This window comes from Danio aesculapii, chromosome 9 (genome assembly GCF_903798145.1).
Source record: "Danio aesculapii chromosome 9, fDanAes4.1, whole genome shotgun sequence".
Lineage (NCBI taxonomy): Eukaryota > Metazoa > Chordata > Actinopteri > Cypriniformes > Danionidae > Danio > Danio aesculapii.
Genome location: NC_079443.1, coordinates 9,057,906 through 9,074,915, shown reverse-complemented (window position 1 = coordinate 9,074,915; position 17,010 = coordinate 9,057,906). Strand labels below are relative to the sequence as shown.

Genomic DNA, 17,010 nt, shown 5'->3' with positions numbered 1-17,010 from the left:
TTTAATTAAGTCATAACCCTAAAAAGACAATATTTTTGGTAATGCATCCTATAATTGTATAGGCTATGTTAGATGTCAATTTTATTTTCACATTCTCAAGCATGGGAGAAAGCTTTTTTCTGCTTTTTCAGCACTAAATATGTTGTTTTTGAAAGGCATATCTGAAGTCAAATTATGTTTGTGCCAACAGAAAGTTAGGTCTTTGTTAGTAGGAAGTTGCTAGGCAACTGAGGCATGCATATTTAAAGTCTGAAATGCATGCAGTCATTTTGACGCTATGATACTGTAGTTCTAGGTAGAAAGTCTTATGTTATGTAACTTTAATAGAATAACAATGTTAGAGGGAAATATACACATATTTAGTACAAGTTAAGGAATTATATGTGTTTTATTTTTAACTAAGTTATTGAATTGCAAAAAGTAAAAACGGTCAAAATAACCACCTCAGTAGTTGTAGTGTTGACTGCTAGCTAAGGCTGTGCGATTTGAGGAAAATATCATACATATTTCAATATCATACAATCACATCTGATGTTTACGAAGTGTGTGAATCAGGAGGAGAATTTTCTCAAATGTCTGTCTTATGTGCAATGATTTAAACTCTGGTGGAGGGATTGAATTGTTTAACACACTTGAGAAGTCCTTTGAGCCAAAATTCCTTTTTTTTTTTCATTCTATTGGTGATCAATGTAAAATAAAATGTTAAGAAAAGAAGACTTTTTAGTGCACGTCATGGCTTTATCTACTTAGTGATTTAATAGATTGACACACCAAGACAAAAGACTCTGACAATAAAAAGTGGTGAAAAGGACTTCACATCTACAAACACACACACTTTTCCACAGCCCGGTGAGTGTTTCCGAGCACAGCTTGAGTGCGAGTGTACGGGGTGCGGAGCGGCCCACGCCCCGGGCCTGCCAGTCCAGGCCCAAATCACAGGCCTGCAAACCACAGGGAGCTAATTGTAGCACAGCTCTCTGCAGTGCCTCCCTTTAATTCTCTGGCTGGTTTCGTTCACTCTCTCTCTCCGCAGATCAAACATAAACAATTGCTGATATAGCTTGAAGATCTGGGCCAAGAGGACATGTGAGAAGTGGAATCTGAGTCTGAAAACTTTCCAGAAACTTGAAACTGACGTGTTTAGAATCTTGCATGAAACAATTACTCTATGGTTGAGGCATGTGGGGGGCTTTTTAGCTTTTATTTACAGAAGGATAGAGAGGAAAGTGGACAGGAAAGACAGGAACGTGAACAAGAGAGGAGGGGAATGGGTTTGGGATTTGACCCAGTCCGGATTTGAAGCCCCCTGGGCCATAATATTGTTTCTCATTAATATATTACCATAAGCTTTTGGACTCCTGTATTGTTTATGATAATTTCATCAAAGTCTTAAATAGAATAGAATATGAATTTGATAATCATTCAATGCATGATATAAAGTGCGAATGTCTACCCCAAACTTCTGCTTGTTAAGTCGTGACTTAAGAAATATTGTTTCTTGGTCCAAGCCGCTACTCAGTTGAATTGAGAAAATATTTATGTGTGTTTGTTTGTTTATAAAATCATGGTCATCAATAGACATCAATATTTTAACAATTATTAAAAAAAATTATCACTTTCTGCACTGTAAAACCCAAAACTTGAAGGTAACTCAAACCATTTGAGGAAACCGATTGCAACAAACCATTTAAGTTTAAAAACGAATCCAAATGAGTACTGTGAACTCAATCCATTTGAGTAAATGAAGCAACTTGTGCATAGTAAAAACCAATTAATGCAGAGAACTCAAACCAACTGAGTACTGTAAAACCCAATAAGTTAAGGCAACTCAAATCGTTTGAGGAAACCGATTGCTACAAACCATTTGAGTTAAAAAGCTAATCTGTATGAGTACTGTGAGCTTACTCCATTTAAGTTGAATTAATGAGGTATTTAATTAACTTATTGCACTCAACACTGAGTTCAAAACTCTTTTTAAATGAGTAGAATTAACTTTCAGTAAATTTTGAGTTAACTGCACTCATTTCATTTGATAAAGTTGACTGTTTTACAGTGTGGCCATCTGATATTAGGCATGCATATATATTGCAATCAAGTATTACAGCACATTGTAAATGCTTATTATTACCATTTGTTGATCCGGAAGCCGCTTCGCGTGATATCAGACTTTACAAGTGGACACACACATTGTTTTCTTTAGAATTATTCATACATTTATTTGAAAAGTTTACTTCGAACTTTCTATTTGTCAAAGAAACCTTAAAAATCACAATTTCCACAAAAATGAATCATAATACAATATAATATAAAATAATATAATAAAATATAACATAATATAATATAATATAATAAAATAAAATAAAATAAAATATAATATAATATAATATAATATAATATAATATAATATAATATAATATAATATAATAAAATAAAATAAAATATAGTATAATATAATATAATAAAATAAAATAAATATAATATAATATAATATAATATAATATAATATAATATAATATAATATAATATAATAAAATATAATATAATATAATATAATATAATATAATATAATATAATATAATAAAATAAAATAAAATAAAATAAAATAAAATAAAATATAATATAATGCATCTTAAGCAGAGTGATTGGAAGCATTTCATAAATTCTAAAATAGAAGTGTAATATACATTGCATGAGCTACAGTATAATTTGCAAGTTTGGGAACATTGCGTTTTATTTTGATTGAAAATTTGTTTAGTAGATGCACATTAAATTGATCAAAAGTGACAGTGTACAGTACATTGATGAATGCATCAATAATATTATTAAAACTTCTTCAATCATTTTTTTAACTTTCTGTGAATCGTAGTGTCCAGAAGGAAAAAAAAATCCATAAACACTAAGCAGCAACTGTTTTAGTATTGATAACACATTTCTTCTTATTTGAATAAAATGGCAATATAATATATGATTACAGAAATGTTTTTGAGCACCAAATCTGCTTATTTAAAAAAAATATATAAAATTTTCTATGACAAAATGTCAAAATATTAAGGCCATCATAATGATTTAATCTGCTTTTTACCATGTTTTTGATCAAATGAATGAGCATGAGTGTAGTGTACATGACAGCATTATCTTTTCTGATACCATCGCTGTACACTAAAGACAGTCAATGTAAAAGTATTGAGGCAATGTTGATAATTCTTCAGCTTTGCTGCCATGTTTAAGAGGTTTGCAGTGGTCTCTGCTCTCTGTTCTCCATCTCAAATGATCCTGCCGGCTGTTGTGATGAAGGTCTAAACTCTGCAACATCTGGCCAGCACTTCATCACCCCACTGCCCACTTTCCCTCTGCATGTTTCAGAAGGACTGACCCACAATTACAGGGTTGCCAGATTTTAAATGTTCACCCCCTCCTGCATTTCATACCTACCACACTGGCTTCAGAACGACCGGGTTTGAAACCGTTCCAACAGAACTACTGGAAATAGCCAATGTCTAGTTTTAGTTTGCTTCTCTTTCCGTAACACAGTTCACAGTGGAGATTTCTGTGGCCTGGTACAGTCTGTCCACGAGGTTTACTCACCAGTGACTGGATATTTTCAGACCAAAGTACCGGAGAAGAATTTTAATAATGTAAGAGGATTATTCCCATTCTGTTATGCAGTGTAACAGTGCTTATTTTGTTCAACGAGTATAGCTGAATATAAACTGTGCTCCCTAGGCATGTGCTGATTGATGTTCAGTAATACAATATATCATAATAATGATCATCCAGTTCATTTAAATTCTGTATATATTTATTATCTAAACTTTTACAATGACTTTGAAGATTATCCATATTATTAGGAATGATGCATTTCGGTGAAGTTCATGACAGCACCAAATGATTGAAGGCTTATAATAGATTTAATAGAATAATTTATTTTAGTACATGAACAACTTGAGTCTTTATTGGCATGTTGCTCAGTAGCACTTTAGTCTCCTTTTGTGGTCTGCAACAAATTAGCTTGATGTACAGCTGGTTAGACAGGAGCAATAATGTTAAATGAGATGTCAAAAAGGTTTACAATTCAGAACGTTGATTTTTTTTTCATTCTTTTAAAATCATCAAAAGAAACTAAAAAACAGTGTTCCTGCTACTCCCGCTATCTGATTTTCCCATCACTTGTGTGCTATTACATATGTACAAACTGACAGGAAATTTAGGTGCGCTGTAGAATATTTGCAGTGACTTACTGCCAATTTTACTGTAAATTTACAAGCACACTGTAAATAAATAATTGCAATTGTGCAGTACTGTTACATCACAATTGTAAGTATTTATTTACAATGCGCTTGTAAATTTACAGTAAATTGCTGGCAATTTTGGTGTACAAGTGCATTGAAAATAAAGAATTACAATTGTTTTTACAGTATTTTTAAAGTACTTTCTTTACATTGTGGAGCTATGAAAGCCATTACTCACTATGTGACAGAGATTGACAACATAAGATTATTATTAATAATCTTAACTATTTTTAATCCTAAACAAAATACAAAATAATATAAATAACACAAAGTGAGGGATAAAAGATATCGCCGGCGCCTAGACTGCAGCTCTGCACAAGACGTTTGGCCATAGGAGACGTTTGGCCATAGTCGTGCCCAACTGAGCCTGGTTTCTCTTGAGGTTTTTTAATTCTTCACTTTCACCAATTGGTGAAGTTTTTTCCTCGCTGGTCATCACTGGCTTGCATGGTTCGGGATCTGTAGAGCTGCGCATCGATGGATTACTCTTCAGTGTTTGGACTCTCAGTAGTGATTATTAACCACACTGAACTGAGCTAAACTGAACTTAAACACTGAAAACTGAACCCTGTTTCAATTTACTATGATATTCTAAGTGAAGCTACTATGACACAATCTACATTGTAAAAGCGCTATACAAATAAAGGTGAATTGAGTTGAATTGAATTGAATATCCACGTGTCTGTTATTGCAGAATAAAATCTGACAGGTTCCATATTGCCAGAATGTATTGCACTGCAATGACACATTCCCATTCTCTATAACATATCTTAAAGTTTAGAGACTGATCAATCAGAATCAATGATTCCAGACAGCAATATAATAACAAAAGTTAAAGGGCACCAAGAAATAAAACTTCTTCTGTCACATTTACTGAGTTTTCACTTATCAGATGAGTTTCTTTCTTCCGTTAAACACAAAAGAAGTTTTTTTTATTTAAATAAAAAGATTTTTTTTTTTATTTATTTAAATGATGGAAACCGGTAACCATTCACTTCTATTGTATCTGGTTTTCCTACTATGGAAATCAGTGGTTACTGGTTTCCAACATTCTTCAAAATATCATCTTTTTTGTTCATTAGAGGAAGTGAGTAAATGGTGAATAATTATTCATTTAAGGGTGAACTGTCCCTTTAATTAAACTAACCTGACCATCAGAACTACTAGTAAAGATTTATTCATCTTGGGTAATGTACATTTCTTAATTAATATTTAATAACTAATGAAAAATTATAATGGAGCTGCTTACTAATTATACTGTAAATTGTTAGCTATTATACGTATTTGATCATTTTTTTCGTTAAATTTCTCTGAAGCGTGTTTACTATTTACTGTATACACAAAATATAAAGTTCCTTTAGTTATTATAACTGTTAAAAGAGTCTTTTTTTGCAGCTTCTGGCAATTTTGATATAATGTAAATTGCGATTGTAAAGCTTCAACAATTATCACAAAAAGAAAATCTGATGTGCCAAATGCCTAGTGATACCATATGCTAAGTTGATGTTTGGTACCAAAACACAAGTATGAATGGCTCTGTGTTGTAACTGTGATTGAAATGCGTTTGTGCTGAGCTTGCCAAAATCTATTTACAGCCAGAAAGGAAGATTTCCAAACCATCTGATAAGAAGACACTGATCTATACAGATGTGTACCACACACACGTACACACGCCAGGTCTCCATCTGCCCTGCTTATTGAGAGATTCTACAGGGTTGGAGTCTTGTTATCAATTAATCATTCATACTCTGAGTTCAAAGAAATATTGTGGCTGTGATGTTACATAATTACATCATCATTTACAATAGTGACTGACAACACTGGCCATGAGTAGCGTTTGAAAGTGAGGTGGTTTGTGTTATACGTTATCAGTGATTCTGTGTCATCTTGGCCACTAGAGGGAACCAGAGTGTGTGTTTTATTTTTTCAGAGCAGCATGATTATAAATCTGAGGCATTAGTAAGGTCGTGTGCGCTAGAGATTAAAGAAATAGTTCATCCAAGACATGAAAATTCTGTCATCGTTTACTCACCCTACACTTGTTCCAAACCAAATTCAACATTTCTTTCTGTTGGTAAACACAGAAGATAGTTGGGAGAATGTTGGAAACTGGTAGCCCTTGAATTCCATGGTATTCTTTTTTTTTTCTTCTATAGTATACATGTTTTCCGAAGTTTTTCATAGTTTCACAGGATTGATTATTTATATGTGTTTGATTAAACAATTTTGTTTTAGCTTGTAAACTAGTGATGTCACATCCTTCAAATCTAAAATCCAAACGATGTCATTTAGAGCATCTTTTTAAAGTTTAGAGTTAAGAAATTAATATTTGCTGGAATAACCTTGATTTTCAATCACAACACATAGAGTCATTTGACTCTTGAGTCATTTGAGTCATCAGACTTTTTGTTCAAAATCTCTTTATTTGAAATTTGGAAATATGTTGTTAGACCTTTTATAGAATAAAAAATATTAACATTTTACTGAAACTCACACAGTAACTTATAAATAAAGCAAGTCCAGAGAAACCGTTTCAGAAAGAGTCTCATAATTCTTTTTCAGTACTGTATATACATAAGAAAAAAGCAGACTTTTCTGTGTCATTACTCCAGTGTATAATATCACAAGGTCCACATTACTGCTAAAAAAAAACATTATTATTGTTAAAAATAGTTGTGCTGTCTTTTTGTTGTCGTTTTTGTTTATGAAGATGATCCTATTGTTTATTATTAGGTAATTAGCTCAAATTGACCAAGCATATTTCAGCATAGGCTACTTTTTATAAAGTGTTCATAAAGGTTTTTAATGTGGATTCAAATGCATATTGGTCATGTTTTTATTGATTATTATTTCCTGTTTTATTTTACAATGAAACCAACAAGATCTATTTTGAATTTGAGCCTTCAATTAGCTACAGTTGTGGGTTCAGTAGTTGTCTGTAAACTAATGCATTTTCACACTCACACCTATTTTAATTTTGTGTCCTGACATAACCTGAGATCTATTTTTTTTTTTTTGCGTGGATTTTGTTTCCAGTAGAGGCTGTTCATGATTGTTTCAATAAATCCAGAGCATTATAAAGTCCAAAAGTCATGAAGCCTATTGAAAAAAGTCGATTTGTTGGCGTTTACATGTTCAAAAATCTAATTTTTTCAATGATAAAAAAAGCATTAAACCTACACAATTGTTTTGTCATTACTGATACCTCAAATTGCTGTAGATTTTATTTTTCACAGATATTTGCCTTTTAAATGTAAACATGTCTACAATGTTGGTTGTGTTTCAGATGGAGCAGTTTTCAGATGACGAGCTGGATCACGCTGCGGAGGAGGACAGTGATAAAGAGGACCAGGACCTGGACAAAATGTTTGGAGCTTGGCTTGGAGAGCTGGACAAACTGACAAAGGTGAGACTAACAGATGAGGACTGTGAATCTGTGTCCTGTTGCTCCGCTGATGCTAATAATGTCATACTGGTCACGGTTGACATACTGTAGATCAGGTTTGTGATGTCATTGAGGCTTTGAATGTTAAATCTGACACTCATTCAATTAATTTGTGTTGCTCGGTAGATGCATTTTAATATTACTCCATCGTCATGCAATAGTTTTAAATGTTACGCAATAAGGTGTTTTAGGAATAAATTGCATCATTGATAATCTGTTTTTTTCTGAATGAATCAGATTCTCACATCCCTGTTTAGTGTTATCACATGTTATCACAGGTTATCCTGTATTTTGTTAACTCGTCGCTCTGTGTTTCACCATTGTGTTGTTTTCAGAGTCTGGATGATGGGAGACCAGAGAAGGTGCAGAAAGCTCCTCTCAGACAAGATTCAAACATGGCCAACATGGCCTACCGCTTCTCCGTTTATAACATCAATGGTGAGGTCACACAGTACAATACAACATACTTGATTTGTTTTATTATCGTAATATCATTGTCACCATTAAAACAATATTGATGTAATTGGAGGAAGCCTGTTTTAAATTTGTTTGTAATAAAAATCATGAGAGAACTACTGTATATACAGTAATGCTTATTTTATGATCTGTAAAATAAAAATGTTTTTATGTTAATAAAGGAAATTTCTAATGCTTAGTATTTGATTTTTAGTTAAAAATTGCGACATTGTGAAATTTTCTTACTGTTTAGGATTACGATTTTTCTAGTTAATGTAACATTAATCTAGTCTTCAGTGTCACGTGATCTGTCAATAATAATCTCTTTATATTTCTTTGATTCTCAAGAAACATTTATTTCTTACTAATTTTAAAACAGTCACTCTGCTTATGTTTTTGTTGAATTCAAAAGAAAAAAATAGTTCTTTGGAATGAGAAGTCTTTTGTAATGTTTTAAATATCTAAAGTGTCACCTTTGATCGATTTGTTGCACCCTTCCAATTTTTTTTTTTTTGCATTTAATTTAATAATTTTTACATTTATAAATCAAAATGATGTAAGAATAATAATTGTAATATAATTATTTAATAATTGGTGTTCCCCTATAGAAGTAATAATGATTTTTGAAAAGTTCCATACCCTCATGTCATATGTTGCAATTAAACTCTTTTAGGTCTGCCTTTAATAGGATTTACTTAAGAATTTTACTTGTTAGTTATTTAAGTATATGTAATAAATAAAGCCCTTTTTGAAGACATTTTTTTCTCTTAACTACATACAGTTGAAGAATTATTAGCCCACCTGAATTATTAGCCCCCCTGTTTATTTTTTTCTCCAATTTCTGTTTAATAGAGAAGATTTTTTCAGCACGCTTCTAAACACAATAGTTTAAATAACTCATTTCTAATAACTGATTTATTTTATCTTTGCCATGATGACAGTAAATAATATTTGAGTAGATATTTTTTCAAGACACTTCTATACAGCTTAAAGTGACATTTAAAGGCTTAACTAGGTTAACTAGGCAGGTTAGGGTAATTAGGCAAGTTATAGTATAATGATGGTTTGTTCTGAAGACTATCGAAAAAAATATATAGCTTAAAGGGGCTTATAATTTTGACATTAAAATGGATTTTTTCCTCCTGATGAAAAAATATTATCAGACATACTGTGAAAATTTCCTTGCTCTGTAAACATCATTTGGGAAATATTTAAAAAAGAAAAAAAAATTCAAAAGGGGGCTAATAATTCTGACTTCATCTGTACACCAATAGTAGATGACTTTGAATAGTTCCTTTGTGAATGAAAAAACATGAGTATTATATACTATCATGATTCTATATGGGTGCAATCCATATGTGATTTTGGACCACAAAACCAGTCATAAGTGTAAAAAAGAAATAAAATGAAATTGAGATTTATATATCACATGAAAGCTCAACATATAAGCTTTTCCTTAATGGATAATTATGATAGGACAGGATTTTGTTGAGATGCAGCTATTGGAAAATCTGGAATCTGAAAAAAAATTACCTTTAAAGTTGAACAAATTAAGTGCTTAGCTATACACATTACTAATGACAAGTTAAGATTTGATATATTTGTAGTAGACAATTTACTATATATATTCATGGAACATGACTTTGACTTTTTATTCTAATGTTTTTTTGGGCATAAAAGAATAATCAGTAATTTTGACCCATACAGTGTATTTTTGTCTATTGCTAATAGTCATGCAATATAAGACCAGTCCAGGGTCACGTGTATACATAAAAAGATATGTGTGCAACAATGCTGTTTAATTAGAAAGGTTACTGCCAGTTTGCTTGGTTCGTTTTCATACACAAGAAACTCCTGGAACTAATGAAATAAACATCTTCCTTTAGTCAATAAATATTTGACATGCCTAAATAAGATTTGTTTACATTAGTGTGTGTGTGTGTTTGTTTCCTCACAGAGGCTCTGAATCAGGGGGACGCAGTGGATCTGGACGCTCTGATGGCGGATCTCTGCTCTATTGAACAGGAGCTTAGCACCATCGGCAAACCCAGCAGCTCTTCCTCTCGCCTTGGCCTAACTGGAGAAGCAAAGCTCCGTCAGAAACCCCCAGCGGGCCGCAGTCACAGCACCAAACACACGGGGGGCAGCAGCAGCAGTGGTGGGAGCACCAGCAGCAGCACCCGCGCTTCACCTGCGTCCACCGTCAGACTGAGCAGCTCCAGCAGCAGCAGACCCCCGTTGGCTTCCAACTTCTCTCTGGATGACATTACAGCCCAGCTGGAGAAAGCCTCCCAAAGCATGGATGAAGCAGCCCGGCAGGGCTCCACACCCTCAGTGGCGTACTCTTCCTCCACCGTGCGGCGACCGGCCTCTCACCATCATCATCATCGCAGGACAGGCTCTGTTGGGACGGTTACAGAGCATGAGGTGCGCTCGTTTGTCCATTCCTCTCGCGCTAGCATTAACTCGGCCTCTGCGTCCAGCATGGACTCGCTGGATATCGATAAACCCTCGTCAGATCAGGATGGGGTACAGGACGGACTGGGCCAGCCAAGTACAGAGGTAAACAATATTAAGAATTGTTATGTTGTATCGTTTGACCTTTAAGATGATTGTGATATGTTACAGGTCTTATGGTGTTGTCAAACTCACGGTTTCTCTACAAAATACAAGCTGCATATATGAGTACACCCCTCACAAATCTCCCTTTTAAATTAATATTTTCTGTATAAAGCTTTGCAGTATTATATTTGTGCATATACATTAGATTAGGCAGTACTGATGGCAAATCTGGAGCTTATCTAACAAAATTATTTGAGAAGGGTTGTTTTAGTTGACTAAAATGTAAACAATAAATCTAATAAACAAAATTCAAGTTAAAAAAAAGCGCGTGTACACCAGGACACTTTTCGCTCATGCTTATAGTCATCGTTTTTTTTAAAGATGTTTTTCAGCATTCATACCAAGGTCGTGTTTAACGTAACTTCAGCATCGGTCGACAACGTTTTTAACGTGGCTCATCAAACCAAAAAAAAAAATAAAAATCTGAGGCATTTATTTTGACAAGACTCTTTTACGTCTTGCAGTTTGTGCATTTGTGTGCAGACTCACATTGGTTTCTTTTTGTTTAGACACGAGGCGTTAAATTTTGGTGAAAAATTGCAAACAGAAATTGTTTCAAACAAAAATCCCAGTGTGCACTGTCCTTAAGTTAGCTGTTAGCTGTAATAGAAAAAGAGATGTGAGTGCACAGCAATGAGATGGCAAAATAAACTATTTTCTTTTCTTTCAGATTTGGTAAAAAATAATGTTTTTACAAGATTATTTGCAAAGTTAAAGGCGTCCAAATCAAAATTAGAATCCACATCGTAATCAAGACAGGCAAAAGGTCATATAAACAGGAAGATCAAAATTTGATATTATAATAACACAGAAACAGCTAAACGAATATAATGAGGCTCAAAGGTGAGAACCAATCACCACTTTCAGGTGGTTAAAAGACCCATCGCAAACAGGCGCAAACAGGTCTACAGACAAGAACAGAGAGATAAAAAGCACAGAATGGAAATTTACTGAAATTCACAGTTGAAAAACATATTTCTGAATCATAACACAATGATCTCATTTATGTTCCATCAGGGGAAAAAAACTAAGAAAGATTTGATTTGATTTGCTTTATTTTCAAACAAAATATACATAAAATAACATTAACAAAAATACATTTCAACATGGTCGAAAATAGAGTGGGATGAAGCACAAGCTTATTATTTTTAACATACATCATTCGTCTATTATTTAAACTTATTTCTTCTTTTACTTATCTCTTCTTTTTACATGAAACATATTTTATGCTTTTGGCATCTTTGACAAATTATATGTTTGATTCCATTTGTAACTTTATATTTTGTAACATAAACCCAGAGGGGTTTAATAAATCATTAACTAAAATGTTGCCTATGTAGGCAGCTCACTAAGTTTTGGAACAGAACCAGAGTAATTTTTTCAGCCTCTAACAGAGCAGATTAAGCATTAAATTGAGTGTTGCTTCAGTCCCAAAGTAAAAGCAGCTTTTACCCTCTCTGCAGACTTAATTACACAGATTTCACAGCGGCAGCTTGTGTTGTATTTAGTTGTTGAATAGAGTCTGACCCAAATATTTAATGTTTAAACTTTCCACCCACTGAGTTTATGGTTAAACAAATGTAGAGATTTCAATTGCGTCAGTTTTGAGTTGCACAGTCTTTCTTAAAGGGTAAGTTCATCCAGAAATTAAAAATCTCTCAATAATATTCACCCTCGTGTCCTTCCAATCCTCACTGAATTTTCATGATAGACATGACTGACTACGTTTACATGGACATCAGTAATCGAATGATTTGCCTTAATCTGAATAAGACAGTAATATGATTAAGGTGTTGTCATGAGTTGCTGTTTGAATGTTCCTTTCATGATCCCGTTTTACATGTTATAACACATCATTTGATTAATGCCATGGCGTCACCACGCTATCCACATTTCCACCGGAGTTTCATGTAATTTCGGGTGTTTCATTTTTAATTAGTTGACTTTAACTGCAGTTTGGCACTTTCACTTTCATTCAGGAACATTTAATGCATGTCCCCATGACAAACGAGATATTTGATGCGAGTATGAACTGCTGGAAGAGTGGTATTTTAATGGAATTTCACACCACACGCTATATGGTAAAAAAAAACGTCTGTATACGTCTGTAATAGTTTGAATAAGGTGTTTACATGTCTGTACTGCACTTCAAGAATGCGACTAATATAGGCATACTCCACATAATTTGATTTCTATTTAGTTCGATTATTACCTTAATTGGATTAAATTAATCAAAAAACACTGTTTAACTGGTAGACACTTAATCAGAGTATTGTCTTAATCGTATTAAAATCTGATTATTTTTGTCCATGTAAACAGACTCATTGAGGCAAATTCTTGGGTCATGCTTCAGTCATGCCACCTGGCGGAAATTCTCCTGTTTGTGCACTTCCATTGACTTCACATGTAATCTACTGTTGTTAATACTTTCACTTTAGGCTTGCTTCTGTTGTCGTATTCAATCTGGCAACCTTCGTGTGTCAGTCTGAGGACCTTTTATTAATGTTTACATTTTAAATAAGTGGCAAGAGGAGTGGGATGCATTGAAAAATAATAAACGTATGAAATACAACCTCTCAAACAGACTTTTAAGACGTTTTAAGATTAGACATGATCATGGGATTTTTTACCAGATGTCATATTGGACATACAAGAATAACTCATGGTTTTTTGGCTCAAAGGTGAAGACCATTTAATTTATGTATTTGTTTGTTTGTTGATTTTTAATTGTATATTTATTAAACATACCACAGATGTTCAGCTCTGACGAGGCGCATTTATTTAGCCTGTAGTCTTTAGATTTTTTACATAATGTTCCATTACTTAAAATTTCTTTCATTTTTTTAATTTATAGTTTATATATAAAACAAGTGCTAGCATATTTAGCTGTGATCAAGGATCATATTTCATTTTCGGTTTATTTTTCAGTAGCATAAAGATTCGTTAATAATGTATTTTATAAACTGATTGTTTATAAGGACTAAGCTATTAATATATAATACATTAGGCTAATAAATACATTAAGACATTGAAGTCAGGTAGGACAACAAATCACATCCATGTAGTGAATTACTGTTGAGTGGTATCGGTGCGTGGTATCGGCCTTTCATGTCCGATACGAGTACGAGTATTTTAACCAAGTATCGACTTGATACTGGTATCAATGCATCCCTAATTTGAAGCTAGTTCACATTGCCAGCAACAACCCAACCAATTTCTTTTTGTTAGATTAGCATGCTAACCCTTTGTTTTGAGAACTAGCTGGTGAACATAATGACTGTTTGATCACAGATAAAAATTGTTTGGGATTTAGGAAGACACATAGACCTGCTTTTTGAAGATGCCTGAAGTGTACACTGTAAAACATGGAATGACAAATTCAAGACAACAAATATTTTTATGTTGCATTAACTTATTTTAATAAGTTAATCAGGTTTAAACCAATTTTAAGAAATACAAAGTCTAACTTAATATTTTTATCAGCTTAATTGATGTAAGTTGAGATGACTAGAAAAGTTCATTTGATTGAACTAAAAAATTTAAGGCAGCAGTAATGTTTTGACAGTGTAGTCATTGAGCTGCATGCTTTCATTGACCGTACAGTGGGAATAGTCTCACAGAGCAGATTGATGTGAAGGGATTTCACTAATCTATTCTTCTATCCCACAGATCTTTACTGACAAACATGATTGACCTACAGATGATTGGTGATAGATAAGCGCCTTTGTTTGTTTACTACTCTCTTATAATGAAAAGACAGAGCTCACACTTATTCCAACATAAACACAGCCTGCTCATTACTGGTCATTCGTGAAAATCACACTATGCAGGCTTCAAAGGGGATAAAGGACTTTAAACTACATTATTATTATTATTATTATTATTATTATTATTATTAAAGTTTATTCAATTAGCATTAAACGCAACATGCACTGTACTATTCCACAAGACTTTCATTCAGTATATAATTGTTAATTGTTCCTTGTGTTATGTGAAGTATGTGATTTTTATTTTTACAGGACATTTTCTTTCTTGTTTCAAAGTTTCATGTTTGTTTTTTGCTCACTATTTTCCCCTGTGCTTTCACACTATGAGAAATCATGACTGTTTATTAATCAAAGCACTAATGACTCTTATTTCTCTCTCTCTATTTCTGCACAAAGCACTCGTATCTGGACAGGGAGACCTCTCTCATTCTGAAAAGCATTGCAGGAAAGCCCTCTCACTTGCTGACCAAGGTGACGCACTCTTTCCACCTCTGGATGTACTGAGTTTCTCCCAGTGCTTCCTAACCGCTCTGTGCATGACTCATTTTCACCCATCGTTCCTTCATTATGTGTCTTGATGTGAAGACATAAGGCTGCTCGTCTGATGAGATTGAGTTTTGCGTAAATCTTTTAACCTTGTTACTAATATCTCAGTGTTTTTTTTCTGCGTCATGCTGATTCCTCATCTGTTCCCAGTTATTTCAGAACATCGGATATCTGAATAAGTGGTTGATGCGAAAACAATGTGCATGGATTTTTCATATCTACAATCTGTTTGTGGTGTTCCATAACAAAACGGGAATGTTCAGGGCTCTATTAACTCAAACTCAAACAGTTTTTGTGTTGTTTGTTTAGTCACAGTGCACAACCTATTTAAGCCCTGTTCACACCAAGTCTGAGGAAAAAAAAGCAACACTAATGATAAAATATTCATGGACTTCTTTAAAAGAGAGGGGGGAAAAGTTTGCATATGAATAAGTTAGACCAAAGTAATATCAAAGTCACACGGTAATATCAAATTTAGCCAATGTAAGCAAGTTTATTTTAAATGTGGAAAAAGCATGTGTAGTGTGTAGTCTGACATGCTTCTTGCTCAAAGCCAGGACAAGAATTTCTGACATCAAAACCGCAGTGACTATCATAACAGCAAATACATTGTGTAGTTTGAGTACCAGCATTAAGGGCTCCATGGCATCTGAGTTTTCCCCCTATAAAAGCAAATGGTCTTGCACTGTGACTATTGACTGAATTAAGACATATCTGGAGAGCACATTTGCATGTTTTTAAGCATTTGAGCTGTTCAGCAGCTCTTCGGGGCTGTATGTCTAAGTCAATACAGTAGAAGTCAACATTACTATCCCTCCAGTGAATTTTTGTTAAAAAATATGTCCCAAATGATGTTTAACAGAGCAAGGACATCTTCGCAGTATTTCCTGTAATATGTTTACTTATTGAGAAAGTCAAGTTTTTAGTCTTTTTCTTTTAAAGAGCCCCCTATTTTGCATTATAAAAGGTCATATTTTGGTTTTGGGAGTCTCCAACAATATGCATGCAAGGTCAAAATTGACCTATAATATGCATTTATTTTTACCTAATTATCCCAACGACTCCCATATGATTCGTTCAGCGATTCATTTGTTTCCAAACTCCTCCTTAGTGCAGAGCTAATCTGCGCTGATTGGCCCAATGACAGTCTGTTGTGATTGGTCGACTGCGTTCAGTGCGAGACAGAGAGAATTGCCCACCCCGATTATGAAGTAGTAGCCAGAGAGTATGTGAGAGCCCAATGCAGGAATGCAATAATGCAATGCAGTTAAACACCAGCATATTACTCTACTCTTAACGCTAACCCCAAGTAATAACAATGACTTATATTCAGTATTAATCCACACAGGGGCAAAAGTTTAACTATTTTGAACATTGACTGTGCCGCACGTGTAAGGAACCGCTAATGGTGGCCAAAGCAAAGCGACAAACGGCAGAGGACCACGAGCTCACAAATGCATTTAAAACAGTAAAGGAAGAAGCACGCATCATGTTTTCGACGTGGTTTTGGACACAATATGTGAACAGCCCCAAAAGCATTTAACCTAAGAGAGACAATACAAGCATTGATCGATAATAGAGAAGTGATAACAAGCTACGCAGGGCGATTACATCTTATAACACACAATTAAACACATATTTTATATAAACTACACAAAATGAGACAACAATTTTAATCACACTTACATGTTATGATATGGAGGAAGAAGAAACTGGTCCATATGAACAGCAAAGTCCCTGTCAAAGTCTGACAAAGTCCCATACATAATAGTATCTGCTGCTCCTTCCTCTAATAGCAAACGCCCGACGAATCCCACGTTACAGCCTGGGTTATTGTATCAAAAATCTGAAAAATGACAGGAACAAACACAGCACTAGCTTGGCT

General features: G+C 33.9%; 1 protein-coding gene across 1 annotated transcript in view; it reads left to right on the top strand.

Moving 5' to 3' along the window:
• raph1a (Ras association (RalGDS/AF-6) and pleckstrin homology domains 1a) overlaps positions 1–17,010 on the top strand; it is a 150,672-nt gene that overhangs the window by 88,389 nt on the left and 45,273 nt on the right. The window contains 4 exon segments of the mRNA XM_056464734.1: positions 7,576–7,695; positions 8,070–8,172; positions 10,148–10,752; positions 14,976–15,050. Coding sequence (XP_056320709.1) covers positions 7,576–7,695; positions 8,070–8,172; positions 10,148–10,752; positions 14,976–15,050 — 903 coding nt within the window.